At 44.4% G+C, this 18,002-nt stretch overlaps 1 protein-coding gene across 1 annotated transcript in view; it reads right to left on the bottom strand.

Moving 5' to 3' along the window:
- The window catches only part of T265_08101 (hypothetical protein), a gene marked incomplete at both ends in the record, with an annotated part of 40,585 nt that overhangs the window by 18,769 nt on the left and 3,814 nt on the right, over positions 1 to 18,002 (bottom strand). Inside the window, 4 exons of the mRNA XM_009173808.1 lie at positions 2,576 to 2,647; positions 5,944 to 6,027; positions 6,658 to 6,753; positions 9,414 to 9,800. Coding sequence (XP_009172072.1) covers positions 2,576 to 2,647; positions 5,944 to 6,027; positions 6,658 to 6,753; positions 9,414 to 9,800 — 639 coding nt within the window. The remainder of the gene's footprint in view (positions 1 to 2,575; positions 2,648 to 5,943; positions 6,028 to 6,657; positions 6,754 to 9,413; positions 9,801 to 18,002) is intronic.

The raw sequence follows: 18,002 nt of genomic DNA, 5'->3' as shown, positions 1-18,002 counted from the left end.
TGGGTGTAAAGTTTTGGTCAAAACAACCCCTACCAGACAGGAATCCTGCTTGCTACTTTGGATTCAGTGTTTCACGAGCCACCATAAATCAAGGAAGTACAAGTGTCGCTAACAATCTCGAAGTCAAGCTGAGACCCCCTCCCGGTTGCCACACTCACTATGAGCCCGTTTTGGAAGATGGGCACTGTCACTGACCCTCCCAAGTTGTCTGGTACAGTCTCTTTTTACAAAATACAGGCAAACAGATCAGGCAAACGCTAACTGAGGACTCCACTTCAATTTTTTAATAATGCGGCCCAGCAGCTTGGTGCGCTTGAAAGAACACATGCAGTCATTAACCTCCGAAGCCTTATGGTGTTCCACGTATACTGCCCAGGGCTCTATGTCAGGTGCTTTCCATGGGTTTCCGCGTCCACCAGATTTCACGGTCAGTTTGCACGCTCGCTTTCACTTGGTGTTTGATAATTCATCGGGTTGAGTTATGTTCTGGATAGTTCTCCGCGATCTAAGCAGTGTCACTGTTCGTTACGATATCCAGTGCTTGAGTGAGCCTGGTAGCGTCATGCCACTTGCAAAGCTCCCAGCACTGTGCAAAGAGGTGGGGTTCTTGTCCAGTATGAATTCACATCTGATGGTGGAGCGGTTAGAAGTGGCTTTGGGAGACGCTTCTCTTAAATTCCTCTGACATCCGGATCTGCCAGTCCCTTAGTTGCCATTCGATTTTTCCGAACCTTACGTGGCCCTGGAGAAGGGAAGGAAGAGCGAGTGGTCGAAGGCAACGAATATGTTTCAGGTCGAGTAATAATCAGTTACTGATACTTAGCATCGGCAACTTGAATGTGTTCAATATGTTTCAGGTCGAGTAATAATCAGTTACTGATACTTAGCATCGGCAACTTGTTTGAATGTGTTCAGTTTGATTTCGTAGCAGGCACGCCGGACATCGGAAGTTAGTACTGCATAAAAGCAGCCTACGGTGAGCACATAGCACACACCGTACCGAGTACGTACGTACCGTACCCTACCGTATCTACCAGGTTCAGTCAATTTCGGCCAACCAACTGAGTCTCAGACGCGCTAAGGTAACCCACTTGTGCATTCAGATCTCCGGCAACCATAACAATATCTGAATGTTTAGCTCGCCGCAACATGGCGTTCTGGACGTCTAAAAACTTGTCTTTGATGGTTTCAGAGACACAGTTACTGGCGAGTAAGCACACGCGACAAACAGACATCGACCAATTTCCCGCTTGTGATACGCCAGACAAACTGCCAGACAAACTGCACGGAGGCGACGATGAACAGGTATCTAGTCAAGAAAGACCCATTCGCCCAGTGACTTATGGCAATATCAACATCTGAACATCCGGGCGCAGCAGCCTATTGATCGCCAGACGTGCGCAGCCGGAAACTAGTGGGGAGTGATGGGGCGGTTAGCTCAGTCGCTGTGCTTACATCTTGAACTCTTGTTTCTGAGACACAGCACACATCAATGCCAAACGAGTCCAGTGTGAGTGCAAGAGCAGCTTGTTGTCCTGCTCTCTTGAGAGTGCGGACATTGAAGGTGGCTAGATAGACCGGGCGCCGAGGCTTGAAGATTGATTTCGAGATGCCCGAGGTTGTTGGCGCCATGTGATGAGCAGATGTTGCACACAGAACCGATGCAAAACGAACACAGTCATCGGTCCTAAGTACTGGGCCCACAAGGAGAGAGTTAATAATGAGGTGAGAAGACGGGAGAGGAGAAAGTATGTGGAAGAGAAACGAGGAAGTCGTTAGCATTAGCATGTTTTCGCTTACCCGCCCCATTTACGGCGACCCGGCTGATAGCACCCCGCGACGGCCAATGTGGAAAAAGTTTCTGTATGTATGCAGTTAATGGATGTACGTGGGCTGGTATATTGATAGATCGCCCACACCTAGACAGAAGGACGATTAGAGTCCTCAACCAAAGCCTTTGGCTCAAACGCCCGACCACAACGCAGCGGTGCTTGGCGGGAAAAGCAAGTACATTATCATTTTTACGGAACAAGTCGCCACATGTGTTCCAACTCCCAACCTGGAGGATCGGGAGACTGTGTTGTTCAGACCTGTAACCGTTGACCAACCTGATATGAGAGACACTGTGAGTGTCACACGGACACCCCTCAGTATACCTCAATGTTTCGCCAAGTTACACAAACCGTCGTACCACGGTGAGGTCCAGTCTCTTCGTGACGGAGGGAATCATCATCAGTACTGTGCATCTCACGAACTCGTAACTTTCCGGCTAGACTTTAAGGGCCATACCGTTTGGTCACGTGTTCTCACGGTGAAGGGAGGAAAGCTCTCCACTGCCAAGCGAAGTATCAAACAATTCTGATGACCCAATGTGTATAGCCTTCTACAATCACAAAATACTTCGCTGTTTTTTGCATCAGGACAGCTCATATGGGGCTTTGAAACCTCGCTCACTTCATTAATGCAGGTCGTAGCTTCAAACTCATCATCTAAATCAGTCCAACCAGACACCGGCATCCAAAAATAGCATCTTCACATAACAGCGGTTAAGGCCATAGAACAATACAAGACTTACTGGGAGGGGTTTTATTTGATCTTCACTGCACAGTGGATCATAGGACTGTTGCTCCCAGGCAAGTTCTATCATCTGTCAAGCAGTCAATTGAATACATGTTACGGTCATAATAAACTTCAAACTGTAAATATGATTCAGTAAGGTCGTGCAAAAGTGTCAGAAAAAGTTTGGATCTCAAACTTGTAAGTTACATCAGACTAAAACACTACTTTTTTCTGGTGGCCAACGGTAGCTATAACTACACTTGTTTAGTGCGATCCGAGACACAAGGGAAGTTTTCTCTTCGAATGGAGCTGGGGAAATACAGCTTACAATTTGTCACTGGGTCTTAAGGAACGGCAATTAGTTCCATGTCACCTACCTGATAAGCTTCAAGAAGAACGAGACAAGTGGTTGGTTGTCGATGACCGTTCCTCATCTGTGTGAGTGGTCATAAACCAAGTTTCTGATTTCTTCATCAAAATATTCCTTTCCGAAAGGAAGAATTTCCACTTGATATTTTTCTGCAGCCCGCATTGCTTGTCAGGCTGAACACCTCCGATTGACTGCCTCATGGTGGGCATCTCTAACCGTAGTTGGCATTCTTCAGGTGTAACATCGATTACGCTGTTACACTGTATTACACATGGCTGTGATACCCGATAGGATAAAGTTAACCTTCAGATTATTCAAATTTTTTTTAAGATCTATCACCGCATTTAGCTATGCTGTCCAAAAGTTTAGTGGATAAGTTACCATTCACACAGCGTTCAACAAGCTACGGGATACTTTGACAAAGACATCCATTTGCCTATCGACTTGGTTTATGATATTCTTCAACTGAGTATCCTGCACAAAGGCTGTCTCAGGTTTCTGTTGGTACGATATTCGACATACCGCAGTATGTTTCATTAGGAAAATTTCAACTGAGTATCCTGCACAAAGGCTGTCTCAGGTTTCTGTTGGTACGATATTCGACATACCGCAGTATGTTTTCATTAGGAAAATTACTCACAAGGATACTGAAAGCTCTTCGACAGCCTATGGCAGGTTTCGGCAGTGGCAGTTGAAGTGGAATTTTGTACAGTTCTCAGCAACATTGTGAGTAATTTCCCTTTGGAATATGTACTTTGGTGAACCCAAAAAAGTGCGAAGCCGGGCGTAGGCTGTCAAATGGTTTTCAGCAACCTTGTGAGTAGTTACTCTCGTGAAAGTTGCGGAAGCTTTTTGTAAACTATTCCTCGGGGCATATAAGTCTAAACCCATTATGTGTGGTAAGATTATACCGAAAATGCCCGCTAAGTTTGGATTCCACCGTATGGTTTACAAAACAAGGTAAGTAAGTCCATCCAGATGTTCTGGAGACATGCTCATTCACAGTCCTTAGATTTCAAGTCGTCAGCAAACAAAAAACATGTGTAGTCCCATAACCACGTGGTACGATTGTCATAGATAATGAACAGTACTAGTCCTAGGAACGAGACTTGAAGAATTCTGCTCATTGCGCTGAAATATCCTCAGGACAAACAGCACACCTTGAACTGGAATCCCAGACAAACAAAAACATTCCCAATCAAGAAATCAATATTGCTGCAAGCATCTATTCCACTGGGTTACGGAGACATGTCGAGCGCTTGATCAGAGCAAATATTTTGTCCAAACCTGTAGCGTGAACTTCAATAGATACCGCAGTCTGCTGTGCGTACAATATTAGTGACCACCGTCCCGGCACAGGGATGCGTCTATATAAATGTTTGACCTATACGATCTTAATTATGTAGAGGTACGCAATTATTACGCATTTCACCCACCTATCCATCAGTCATTTCATTATCAACGGAAGTGTGAATGGTCCATAGCTGGTAAGATTGTGTTGCTCTCTGATCCCACAAAACAAATTGGTTATCACAGACTTCCGGTCCCGGGGATCAATGTCGTTCCGAAGTGAGTGCATGACCGACAAAGCGCGGAAGCTGCGAAAACAGTAGCAAGGCCGTTGGGAATCGGTGGTGGAATTTCACATGGACGTGACACTTTGCATGCGGTTTACTGCTGCAATGAATTAGGAACTTCCGCTTTGATGTAGGCCTGAGGGTCAACCGTCTCCACCTTTATGTGTATCGATGACTCATCGGCCGTAACTGTGGACACAAACGTTTCTGCGAGGGTGATTTCCGGCAGGTCATCTTCTAACACATTTAATTTTTTATCTTGCAGTACAACATGTTAATAGAAACTTCTTAATACGCAAAAATCTTCTGTGGTTCTCGTGCAGCGTCGACTGCTACGTTGTATTTGGCTTGGCCGTTTCCGTTATGGATGTTTTGCTTGATCACCACCGGATAAGAAGGCATGCCAAGCTCAAACTTTTGTATGGAACGCGCTACATAGTTCACAATCAGGTCAAGCGAAGTAATGTAACACCGCAGAAACTCATTTTGTGGATAAATTCTTTGCAGGGCTCTTCCAGTCTACCTTCACAGAGGACCTGTCCATCGCTGGGATCACTTTAGTTGCCAACAGCACGCGACGGTTCGTGAAAATGCCGGACCATCTTAGCGTATCTGATCACTTCTAATGGTAAAGATTCCTGCTTGGTGTCAGCCAGCCCTGTAAAACACTTGTCAGATTAGTGTCTGAGACGTTACAGCCACTCCCCAAGATTTTGGTGCTGGGGACGACCACAGCTATTTAGATATATCCCTACAGGGGGAATGCCGCAGTGAGCCAAAATGACAAAACTAGCCCCATCAACATGGGGGCGCAACACAGTAGTGATTCTGAGGTAGAACGTGCTTCGGCAGTGCGCCTCAAATGCAGAAATTCAACATTCTAAGAACAAATGTTGAAAACCATCCATATCTGAAGTCTTGTTTATCTCGTCGAAGTACAGCGAACCGGAATATCTTCCTTTTTTGACTTCTTGGTTTCCTCTCAAAGAAAGTCCCTGTAACCTGTGCGACACAGAGATTTGTTCGCAACCCATTTCCATTTGTAGTGAAAATATTCCTTTCGTTGACTTATGTAAAACTAATCCGAACGCAGTTAGTTCCAGGCCCTTGAGGTGGTGCGGCCCTTGAAAGCTTCCACACAACCCGAAGGGTCCGGATTACCCTCTAAACTTTGCATTAGTTCCCTTAGTACACTACATCAAGCCACTTGTTGTAGTCTTCTGACAGTAGTTTCAGTCTCAATTCTTGTTGTACGGGCATAATCGATTACCCATTGCTAACGAAAGGTCCGATTCTCTGAGCCAGTTCGTAGCTAATCCGGTAGTCTTGACGATTGGTTGTCCATCTTCTTGCAAATTCTTTCCGCTGGGGGGTTACGTACACATCGAGCATAGTCAAACAAAATCATTTGGTCATCACCTGTAGTACAAGACTTACCTGTGTTGGGTTGAATTGCTCAAAGATTTTCCATAGCATCAGTGGGTTCTCATTCCAAAGCATGTCAGAATCAGGCACGATTGTCTGTAGCCGAAAAACGGGCAACGGATGAGACCATTTACATGATTTTTAATGTGTTCGGATCGTTAACCTAGTTTTGATCGAGTGCTCCTAAAGTGCTCCTGGTTTTTTAATGGCTTCGATCTTCGCTTTCAATAAGGCAACCATGAACACGTTGTTCTAAGATGTACAATTGACTGATTCACGTCAAGCCTCTAAGCGAATTAAATTCAAATTCTTAGATGTCAAATTTAAAGGCCTTAAAACCGAATACAATGGTAGTCATTTGTTTAGCCCCTCTACATATCTATGACCGTCTCTTTGCCGTGCAATGTGGACATCTAGCCCGGTTCGTATTGCCTAGATTGAACAAGAGTGGGTCACTGAACTGTAGTTAGTGGACACCCGAAAAGCTGTCACGCTAACCACGCTGAATGGATGCACATGGTTGATAGAGCAGTAATGGGCTACCGAAACTGACGTTGTTTCGACTTAACCATGCACTCGATCGGTTGTCATGGGTTGCAGCTCGTAAATAATGAATTACCTATTGTAGTTTGCAGTCTAAAAACGCTCGACCATTTGTTAAACATTGCACTCAACTTAAGACCCGACTGTGTCCTGAGGCGCTTTTATTGAACGCGAAATACTCACTTTTATCACCCAGGGTGGCAGAATGTAAGGGATCCAGAGCTTGGCGACTGGAGTTGGTCCCGTAATATGTCCATTTGGAATGCGCTGCGCGAAATTCTGGTTGTAGTTGACGTAAAAAAAGAAACAAATACGTTACAGAATAGAAAGCTTACAATGCGTCGACTTGAGTACTGGATGCTTGAGTTAGAAGAAACGCTGAGATCAGTAGCTTGAGGGAATCTGAGAAGTTTAATGGAGATTTCTTCGCGTGTGTAAAGCTAATCTGCGGTGAAAAACCGAGAGTCAGTGTGCATCCATTTCAGTTGGAAAAAGCCAGCAGTGTGAAGCTCCCTTGAGTTTTGTCAGATGCACGCTGCTGACGACTTCCAATAAGGATGACTGTGTAGTGACCCTCTGCTTTTCGGCACGAACTGGTTTCACCTGCAGGTTGAAATCTCCATTATTGCATTGAATTCTTCGGAAGACTGAACGCTTGCTATCAGATCACATATTTATCACAAAACTCGACTGCGATTTGGAGCACATAGCCTGGCAGTTTTCAGGCTTTTAATGAAAACCATCTGATTCGCATTCATACTAAAAACATTTATTCGTCATTTACCCATGTTCAGAAGTTCATAGGCATCAATTTGCTCCTATTTGGTCCACGAGACACTGCTCTCGGCTATTCTTCATAGGGAAATTCCAAGCTTAACCTAGAATTTAAACTTATCTACAAGGATGTCCCGTGGAAATCACAAACGAGAGATTCAGCTGGGTTCCAGGTGAGTCTCTCGAAAAACCAAATTAGTTTGAAAATGAGCGTATATTCGTTGATTCCGTGCAATTTGGTTTCAAGTAGAACATCAGGTTGACGGAACCCCGGCGACTGCGCCTTCCTGATGAGCCCCAAAAAGGGCGAAACTGGTCCTGGGCTGTCGACGGATTTTCAGCAACCTTATGAGGAGTACATTACAAAGGTGCCAGTTTAGCTTCTATTCGTCACAAATCGGAGCTATCTTACGCCTATTTGCGCACGCAAGCTGCCAATTTTGCAACTCGGTTAATCGCAAAGCTCACCCTGAATAGGGTTTCAAAACTGATGACTACCAGGTAAATTCAGTACAATTTTTAGTGGTGCACACTAAAAGAGGCCGCCCTGAACAAAGCTATTAGTTCGTCTGTTTTGTGAGGGAGCTTCACTTAGGTGGTGGCGATGGGGTTTTACAGCATATTTCGGTTGACACCACAGATCCCAGTAGACACTTCTCAGTAACCCTCTTCATTGATCGTGACTTGGCGTAGAGAATCTCCAAAGGGGCGCAAATCCAAGAAGAGTTCAAACACCCCTTTCAATGTGTGCATTTGAGGTTCAGTTTTTAAGGTCAGACCAATTTTGCTTGTCCTTATTCTACCAACTAGTGGTCAAATCCAATGTGGTCATGAACACGTGGACCACTAACAGTTTGATCATCAATTGGTTACCGACGTTCAGCAAAAGCTTTGTTCGAATTCCAGATGAAATGTGCATCGCTTATGAGCCACAACAAGATTGAAGCTGCTATGCAGTGCCGCTCGAATCTACAGCGACGATGGGCATCATTTGTCGCGTGATATCACTACTGAAATTCCAAAATTCATCCATACGACAAACAAGTACTTTGCTTCGGGAGAAAAAATGTCTCACGAGACTTATAGGCCCCACACCGAAGAGGTTCTCATTCGTCAGCCTAACGGGCACGCGGCATGATTCACGTGACTGAAAGACAAGTAGATTTACACTGTGTCGGAGTAAACCAGACCAGTGTTATGCAAATCCTCTCTGACAGATATTTTGTACAACTGCTGATCAGAAGTTTGCGTGTCCTATTTTCCCAAATTTTTGGTGTCACGTGAACTGTTTCCCTTGCATCAGAGAATCACTGAGCAGAATGTAAGTTTATTGGATAATAAACACTATAAGCACCAATTTGTTACACGTGGTTTGCAAAAATTTGAAAAGAGAATTGGGCGCAAATTGAAGTTAGACTAATCCAAACAAGTTCATTATGCCTTCGGGGAGAGAATGGCATTTTTGGCACAGTCCTCCGTATGAAGTAGAAAAAATGATCGATAAGCACTAATCTGGGAAGTAGATGTCGTCTGATTAGGATAAGTGCCTAGTTCAGATTGTACCAAGCTCCTACGATCTACTATGCTGTTAGTAAAAGCGAACCTTGTTCGAAGAGCCAAAACACTGCACAGTACTTTCATTCCTATTGGTGATAATGGGTAGCTCGAATCGTCTCATTCAGTGGGTGGATTCGGACTCATCCCGGCTGGTAGAGGAAGACTAAAGGTTAAGTGGGAGCAAAATTGCACTACCACTAAACACAGTCAACTTAGAGGAAGGACTAAATCTCGCGATGAGTAGGCCTTTTACCTGAAAAGTGATCGGTCTAGGTGGGAGCAATCAGCACGTGAGCATGTGGTGTGAATTTCGTGATTGAAAGTTAGGTGGAGCTGTATCCTGTGCTAGGCAATCACACTACTAACCGACCGCTGGTAGCCGAAAAGTTTATTTTCCAACTACTAACCGATAGGTTGGTGGTTTGAATCTCCCGGTAGGTTCGTGAGATACAGTAGTACTGATGATCTCCATTAAGTTTAGAAAAGGACTGTTCAACATTTGTTGGCTTTCCAACAAAGATTGAATTCATATACATGATGAAATTTCAATGGGAAAATTCCGCTCCACACAAAACGCTTGCTTTTTTACATCTGAAGCTGTCACTCACAACGTAACTCTCCACGTCGTAGAAAGAACACTTCAAATAGGGAAGACTGCAGTTTTGTAGCTGGGATTCGAGCATTGTCCACAGGTTTCGATCGCAGACCAAATGCATATGTATTATGTTCTGTGGTGGATGAATTTTTTCGGCGCAGCTGCTGTTTCCGAAAGGCTCGAAAGGTGCGCAGTTGGAGGTATTCGAATGGAAACGATTCTGGAAATAGAGTAGACTCTTTAACATTGTGATTGCCCGTAGTGCAGCTCGTGTGCCTCTGATGAACTGAGTAATGTGGATCGTGTCATTACTCTGAACTTTGGAGGTCAGCGGTCCCACTTTCCAATTGAACCTGCTTTCCTTCCGGAGCGTGATTATTGGACCCCGTGATTGGAATAACTGTGGAGGTAAAAATGGAACGAAAGGAAAAGACAAACTAAAAACGCCAACAAGGGGAAGACATCTACTGTTTAACTCAAGAATAAGTGGAATTTAGGTAGTGGTTGGAACAGATCATTTTGGACTGGAAAACGTTTCAGTGCTGTAGGTGAACAGAAAGGAAAATGACAGGTTGAAATTGGGAATAATTTTATGTATGTGGTTAGTCAAAATGGGCGCCCTTCTTTCTGTTGTGGGATGGTCTGTAACTCATAAAGCAGTTCATTCCGAGAAATGTCTTTCTTTCAAAATCTCTTGTTGCGTCTGCATACATGATCCGATCGATGACTAAGCTACCTGAGCTGCTTCCGGCTGACCCAAACCCCCTCGAATATCGACCACTTAGATGAAAGCAAGACTGAGAAGTTTGACCTTTTCAGAATTTTTAATGGTCTATTTTTAAGAAGAAACAGGGTTACACACATTCGGTTTTGTCTAATCTTATAAGGCAACTGCAAGTAAGGGCGCGACATGTTTGCAGATGTTTGTAAGTTACTGTCTAACGAGATTTAAAAGATGCGTTTACAGCACTAAGACAAATCAGCGGAAGTTGTCCGTGAAGCAAATACTGGTAGACCAAATTCACATCTATTTTTCACGTGTCTTGCTGGATTTACAATCACCTTCAAAGAGTGACGGACATACTTAAGCATCTAGAAAACGCGGTCGTATCACAAAAATCTTTATTCAGAATGTATACAAGGACCATCATTGGGATCTGTTCAAGTCGGCATCCTCAACAGTGCTGTGTAGTGTGACCATCAAACTTTCGTTTAGTTACAAACGGATTAATGCATATGCCCAATAAGATTTATAGTGTACATCTTGCAAGTGCATATCCTGTAAGCTGACAACCGAGTCAGGCCTTCTACTATCTTGAGGTATTGCTGAATAAAGGACACTCGGTAGGCCTTTAATGACGAACGAAGCGAACAAACCATTTTACTAGGTTTGCAAGTACTAAATAGAATAGGAAATTCACACCATTCTCTGGCCAACATACCTCGACATTTGTGCCAAGTGATATGCCGGATTAAAAAGTAGGGTTCATCCGGAAATCCAAAAGTACGGAAGACAAAAGATAATCGTTCAGCTGTAGCACCCCTTCGGTGCCTAGCTACCATGCCACCAAAATGAAGCTCGAGAGTTGGAATACTGCCAGGTTGTCCAAGCCTAGTCAGTGGAGGTCGAGAGGCAGAGGTCGGTTTCGAACCACGGAACTTCCGTGCTCTAACCACTGAGCAATCTCGCCCCATAATCCAAACGTATGAGGCTCATGTAAGAGTTTAAAACACTTCCAGCTCCTTAACGTAAGGTCATATGTTCTAAACTTGTGATTCTCACGTTGCTCGTCTTATCGAGCGGTGAGATTTGAATCAGCGATTCATTTGTTCCAATGAACACACGACTCCAATGTGAGCTCCGATGACTCGGGTCTTCGCACCTTTGCATCTCCTCAAACCCCATGGACTGGGTTGAGGTCACCAAAATTCATTTGACCTCAATCAATTGGAAAAAGTTTGGAACCGATTGAGAAGTCATCGTTTCAGAAAAACTTGGTAAACAGTCGGTAGTTTTTATTTGGGCAACGTTTCGCTTTTGGCACAAAAGTTTCATCAGGCCAAGTGAACAGGTCACAAAATTGGCCAGGTTATAAGACAGACGGGGAACCAATCAGTAAGTCCTCTTCAAACTAGATCAGTGTTGAGTGTCAATTAACGGCTCTTGTGGGTTAGTGTGGGTGCCAAAATCTTGAATTGATGGGTTGGAGGGGTTCCAAATTAGTTCCGATCGCTTTTCGTTCCTTAATCTTCCACTTCAGAGTGCTTCACCTGATGATTCGCCTCGGGTGCCGCTGTTAGATTTTCCCTGGTCTTTGTGGGGTTGTGAGTGCTCCGACAATTTAGTTTGAGGGGGGTTGAGGTCAAGTGGATTTCGGATGATAACCGCACACCAGCATGTGTCAGCTCGAGCGACCCAACGCCGTTCTCCACTAGGGTCCACATCACACAGACTGATCGCCGAGGCGGTATAAATCGCCAAGCATCCCAGCATTAACAGAATGGAAGGCGTGCAACTGGCTAACGTGTGGAGAACGGTGTTAGGTCGCTCGAGCTGACACATGCTGGTGTGCGGTTATCATCCGAAATCCACTTGACCTCAACCCCCCTCAAACTAAATTGTCGGAGCACTCACAACCCCACAAAGACCAGGGAAAATCTAACAGCGGCACCCGAGGTGAATCATCAAGTGAAGCACCCTGAACTGGAAGATTAAGGAACGAAAAGCGATCGGAACTAATTTGGAACCCCTCCAACCCATCAATTCAAGATTTTGGCACCCACACTAACCCACAAGAGCCGTTAATTGACACTCAACACTGATCTAGTTTGAAGAGGACTTACTGATTGGTTCCCCGTCTGTCTTATGACCTGGCCAATTCGGTGACCCGTTCACTTGGCCTGATGAAGCTTTCGTGTCACAAGCGAAACGTTGCCCAAATAAAAACTACCGATTGTTTACCAAGTTCATTTGACCTCGTTCAGGGTCATGTAGTCCGACCATTCTTTGGAACAGTGCGAACGTCATCGATTAGTTGAAGGAGAGGTCGATCACATGTAGTATGTGGTACGCGAGGACTAGTTATCATGTCTACCCGATAGCTGTTCAGACGTTTCCACAACATATCTTCCAGAAAGCAGGTGAGTTAATATACTCATGCGAATCGGTAATTGGGGTGGAATGGACACAGACTAAACCTTCCCAGTCAGATGATCCCTCGGCTGCACAACAGAAGTGTCCGAAATTCAGGTAACACAGGTAACACTTTCCATCACATAGCTTTGTTCAGCAACGAGACTCTTGAATATTCCGACGGGTTGGAGAGGAAAACTGACGAACAAACTGTGTTTGGGATCTTGTCGTCATGTGAGTGCATATCTACTAGTTAAAATAGCGGTAAATAATGAAACCAGCAGCCAAAATTGGTTGATAAATTGGAAGACGCGGAGACACGAACGATTGGTTGTCAGCGCACCCCAAATCGCACTTAAATGGATGCCGTGAGACGGAGGACAGCTGAGGACCGACTGATTCGTGCCACGTGACCAAGACAAACTCAGCCCTCGTACGAATCCTATTTGACGGCACAGTACCGGATTCTGCAAACGCAACTCTAATGGGTCAATGTAACCATCAGTGGAACGTTGGTAAAACGAGATTACATCGAAATGGCACAAATTGCGAACTAATGTCAACGTTTTTGTCAGCTCCATAAACTCAAAAGGATCACGGAGACGATACTGACATAAAAGTTAGGATAGGAGTTCTGAAACCTCGGCCAACCATTAGGCACTTGCGTAATATGGAAGGTCACAATTTTGTATCCTTCTGATGAACTTAGACAGGTCATAAAGTTGTGGAATTGTAGCACCGGTAGGCCAAAGACGTTGGAATATGACCCCAGAAATTAAACCTTCATTCCTCAGGTGCTTCAGGCGGTTCATCAATTGTCCCTCAACTGTTTGGGTCTGGTCTTTTGCAGTTGTCTCTCTTCTAAATCGAAATATTAGTTTATATCTGAATTATCCGTCCCGATAACCTTCCATACTTCTAGCCTTCCCTCAAATAAGCTGTCGGACAACACACGAATGCACGTAAAATCTGATTACCGCGCTGTATAATTCATGTTATCCAGCTCTTAGTTTCACCCCGCCACATCTAAACAACCTCGTCGAGAAACTCTCCCAAATCCCTCTAAGCTGTTTCTCATAGAGGAACTATTTTGACAGAAACTGCCTTCTGCTCCGGTGCTTTTTTGCATTCCTATAGACAATTTTCAGGTTATATACGGTCGTAAACTGATCAGTCAAACGATAAATCCACCGCTTTGCAACTCTGTCACAAAAGATCTATCTAAATATGTCCAAAGCGGATGGCATCAGCTCTGACACCGAAGTTACACAATCAGTATGGTATAAATGTTAAATTTGTCAACCTTCCACGTGATCATTCCTGACACTTTTCGTGACTAATCTTGCTTATGCAAACACGGCAGTATTGTCTTTCAAGATGAATTCACTTCGCAACAGGAAGGACGCACTCATTTGTCCGGATCATATGTGGATCAACGGTACGGTAGTAGTGTTGACCTATTCGCCTTGCATTCGACATGACTGGGATTACTGATCGAGCTGTTCACTGAGCTTGCCAGTATGTTTGCAGAAGTTTCGTCGCCGATTGTGGTTGTGACGCGAAGTGGAGCAGAGCGGTGGCAGCCATATTCTGTGGTGGTGCGCGCGGGTTTGAATACGTGCTTCTGAAGGGGGTGACCATTGATTCTGATGTTGTCGAGATAAGTGTCAATATTCGTTGGATTTTTCACTCATCTTCTGACTGGCCTTTGACCTATATTATTCTCGCCCAACCCCCACACCTGTCAAATTGTCCATTTGTCTGATGTTCAGCCACGTTTTGCTTAGTTGATTCATTTTGTGATCTCCTACTTGTAGCGGTACATAGTTGGGTCCAGTTAAACGTGTCCGTTGATTAGTCTCGTTATGAAGTGGCACCGATCCCGAAATTCTTCTGCGTGTTTGCTACCTAAGCTCAACACAGTCCTTATGCCCTTCATATTGAAGTGATCTTCATGCACGGAAATCAAGGACCATCATGTCTTTCTATGGTCGCCTATTATGTATTGATCCGTGTAGGTACTTTCCTTCTGGTTAGTCCAGCACATCGCTTGGTGCATTCTCTGCAGTCCTCTGTTAGGTAACATTGTTTTGATTTCGCTCGGGTAATGAGCCAGTCAAATTTCATGTGATCGCAGTATTCTTGCTGCCAGATATGATGTAGATCACTGTTGGTTTGGTTGTCGTTATTTCGTTGCTCTTGTTGCTGTTGTTGCTGCTGTTGTTACGGATATACTTTCCTTCATGCCTCTCCTGATGAGTTTGTTTCGTAGTACTTGATATTACTTGTTCCCTTTTTTTCCTCTTCAGCTATGTTGCCCTGCAATATCCTTCTTTGTGATTGCTCTGAAAGGTTAGTATTTGGTCTGAAGGTGTCTACATGTAATATACGCATGTTCATCTTGTTACGTCAGTACCCCTGTGATCTAATGCTCCTTGTCGTTCCTCCGTTCGACTGTGAATTTGATATCCCCGAATCAGCTACTGAGAAGCTTCAATGGCTTTTTCACTGAGTTTTGTTTGATACCGTCCACGTATAGGATCTCATACACTTGTTTGATCCGTGCTAATGTGATTTGTTGCATTGTGGCTTCCGGAATTCGTCCTGATATTAATTATATTAATGATCACATGGCATACCTGCCTACCTAATCCGCGCTTTCTGGTTTCAAGGTTACTATGGTGTTTGCATGATTCTTTAGTAGTCCCATCATGGTTACTTTGACAATTCTGCGATTGACCGATGCGAAGTGGGCAGCAAAGTCGAATGATACCATGATTTCGTTGTCTCCTAACCTGATTTCTCAGTGTTTGCTGAGTGATTCCCAAGGATTCTTCGGGTGCAGAAATTAGGTGAATCTACCCTCTTCGAAAGTATCCTGCCAATTTGTACACTGAGGTGTCTGGTAGCGAGCGGAGCAATTGAAGCAAAGCTACGGATGAGCTGCTGGTGGACTTCTCGGCTTGGCACACCAGTGTCGAACCTGAAACGTCATCTATTGGGCCGTGTGTAATAGTGTCAGTTAGTAGCATTTTGGCCTTCTCGATGTAGTCCGACTTATCCAGAATAACTGTCGTGTGTCTCTCGTACGCCAATCGCATTATACAACTTCCTTCTCGTCGACTTCTGAGTATCTCCTGCTCATCTTAGAGATTACCCGTACGGCTTTATTGCGAATTACCGCCTGAACAGTTGCTTTCGGCGTTGATTATTGAAGCTTTCCCGACAACCAGCTCGTTTTCAAATCATGTTCTAAGTTGACCAAGTATTCTTGATGCGACGACGTTATATTTCACTCAGCTGATTCATCTGTTTCGAGACAAGCTCTTGATCAATCCCTCAGTGTTAATGGGTTTATTCCTTTTAGTGAACTTGTCTAATTTGGCGTCCAGTTACGCCGGTTCGTTGATCAGTCGCAGTTTCAAGTTCCCCTAGTTTTTCAGGTTCCATAGGAAAGACGAAGTTCGTGACTCCCATTTTGCGAAGACGGTTGTGTACGTCAGTCACCAATAATTTGACCATATGTCCGCCCTATGTCGTTGTTTCAGCTCGTTCCGTTGGTGGTGGAGTTGAATCCCGAGCTCGACCATTTTCCCTGAATGGATTTCGGATGCACACAAAATAATTCAAGTAGCCTCCGTTTCCGATACACAGTTGAGGATTTTCATAGAGGAAACTACTTTCAAGGTTGCTGAAAACTCTTCGACAGCCCACGACCGATTATGCCCTGTTTAGAGCTGATCGGGTTCAAATGGAACGCACGTTTGACAGAAACTCGTGGACTGCGTCTACCTGATGACCCCCAAGAAGGGCGAAACCGGTCGTGGGCTGTCGACGAGTTTCCAGCAACCTTGTGCGTAGTTTCCTCTATAAACACATGCAAATTTACCGATCATTGTATCGGACTATGTTTATGTTACGTTCACATACGATAGACCCAAGGACCCCACAACCCTGCGACATAGAAACTCGGATACCATGTCGTTCCGCAGTTTTGTGTTGTGACGCCATTCCTTGTTGTGGCTGATGACTTAAAGATAAACTATCAATTAATATAACAGCTCTTACGATTTCTGCTTTACACGAATGAGTAGCGGTGTGCAGGATAGCTATTGACCTTACTCAGCATTCGTGTTACACCACCCTGATACAGTCCGTCGGTACAATGAGGCCTAACTGCGTCTTTCTTTCCTTGAATTGGATTCTCTGGACTGGCTCAACTGCAGTTTATTCTAGGTGAAAAAAAGACAGCTCTTCAAGCACATACAGACAATTTACCAATCTACAAAACTTATTTCCTGACAAGCACCACAGCTGTCACATATAAACCACACGTATGCAGATCAGCTATTGACTTTGTCTTGGTAGAAAAACACAAGTATGCTACGAGTCTTTTTCACATGTTGGAGAATAGCTTTTGTGCAACAAGAAACTGTATTGTTGTTTTGTTGTTGTTCCTTCCTTTCTCTTGATGGTGAGAATGACGCAAGCTGTTGTTAATGGATCAATGCTCATAGTATGTTTCATTTGGACCCGTTTTTGTGAAACCAGACGGGCAGATTGTAGGTCATTTTTCTATCAGAAATACTGTTACTGGCCTGACATCTTTAGATTGTCCCTTGACAATAAGTCTGTTCCAATCGAAATGTTTAGAATATGTAGGCTCCCAGTTTGAGCTAACCACAATGGACATAATCAACTGTAAAAATCAAGCGAATTAATGATTTCATTGCACAGCTTTATACACCCTCAGCTGTGTCTTTAGTTGTTCTACCGATTGTGAGGAAAACTTAATGAAACGAGCTTCGATGTTAGTAAACTTTTGCGTATGGTTTCACCTAACCATCCAGAGCTGCTAATAGTATTCCGTTATAGAAACATTGATCCAAAAAGAAAGTTCACGTTGAATATGTCTGAACACAAAATCCGATCGGCCATTCATGACCAGTCCCATTCCAGGCGGGCGGTCAGTTTTGACAGTGATTGTCCCAGGAGGACTGAGCTTCATCTGGTCGTTCTGATGTCGACTGACAGCACGGTGAACGCAGTCCACACAGTTTTCACTCAGTTGAAAATAAATCTGTTACAAGGCCTGAAAACGCAAGTTCCGATGTGCGTGGGTTGAGGCAACTGCATGGAGAATTATATGTAATATGCTCCGTACCGAATACGCCTGCATTCTGGAATTCGACTGTATACCTCAGGTCCCCAGTTGTCCAATCCGCGCATTGTATTCTGTCACGAATGGGGTCACATGAACATTAGCACTTGACACAAGCGTCACTGCATGGAGAACTGTTGAGACTGTAGAGACCCAGTCACCCGCATACTTGACTGTTCAACTCACAGTCACTCACTGGATCGCGAGGCTTGTCTTCTTTCTCATACGCACAAACACGTCGCATTAAGCTGACTCATCGAACATCGATTGTCTGCACCGCCTAGTCAGCGTAGCAACCACTCATGTGC

The sequence above is a fragment of the Opisthorchis viverrini genome (genome assembly GCF_000715545.1).
Source record: "Opisthorchis viverrini unplaced genomic scaffold opera_v5_202, whole genome shotgun sequence".
NCBI lineage: Eukaryota > Metazoa > Platyhelminthes > Trematoda > Opisthorchiida > Opisthorchiidae > Opisthorchis > Opisthorchis viverrini.
This window is presented reverse-complemented; position numbering and strand designations above follow the sequence as displayed.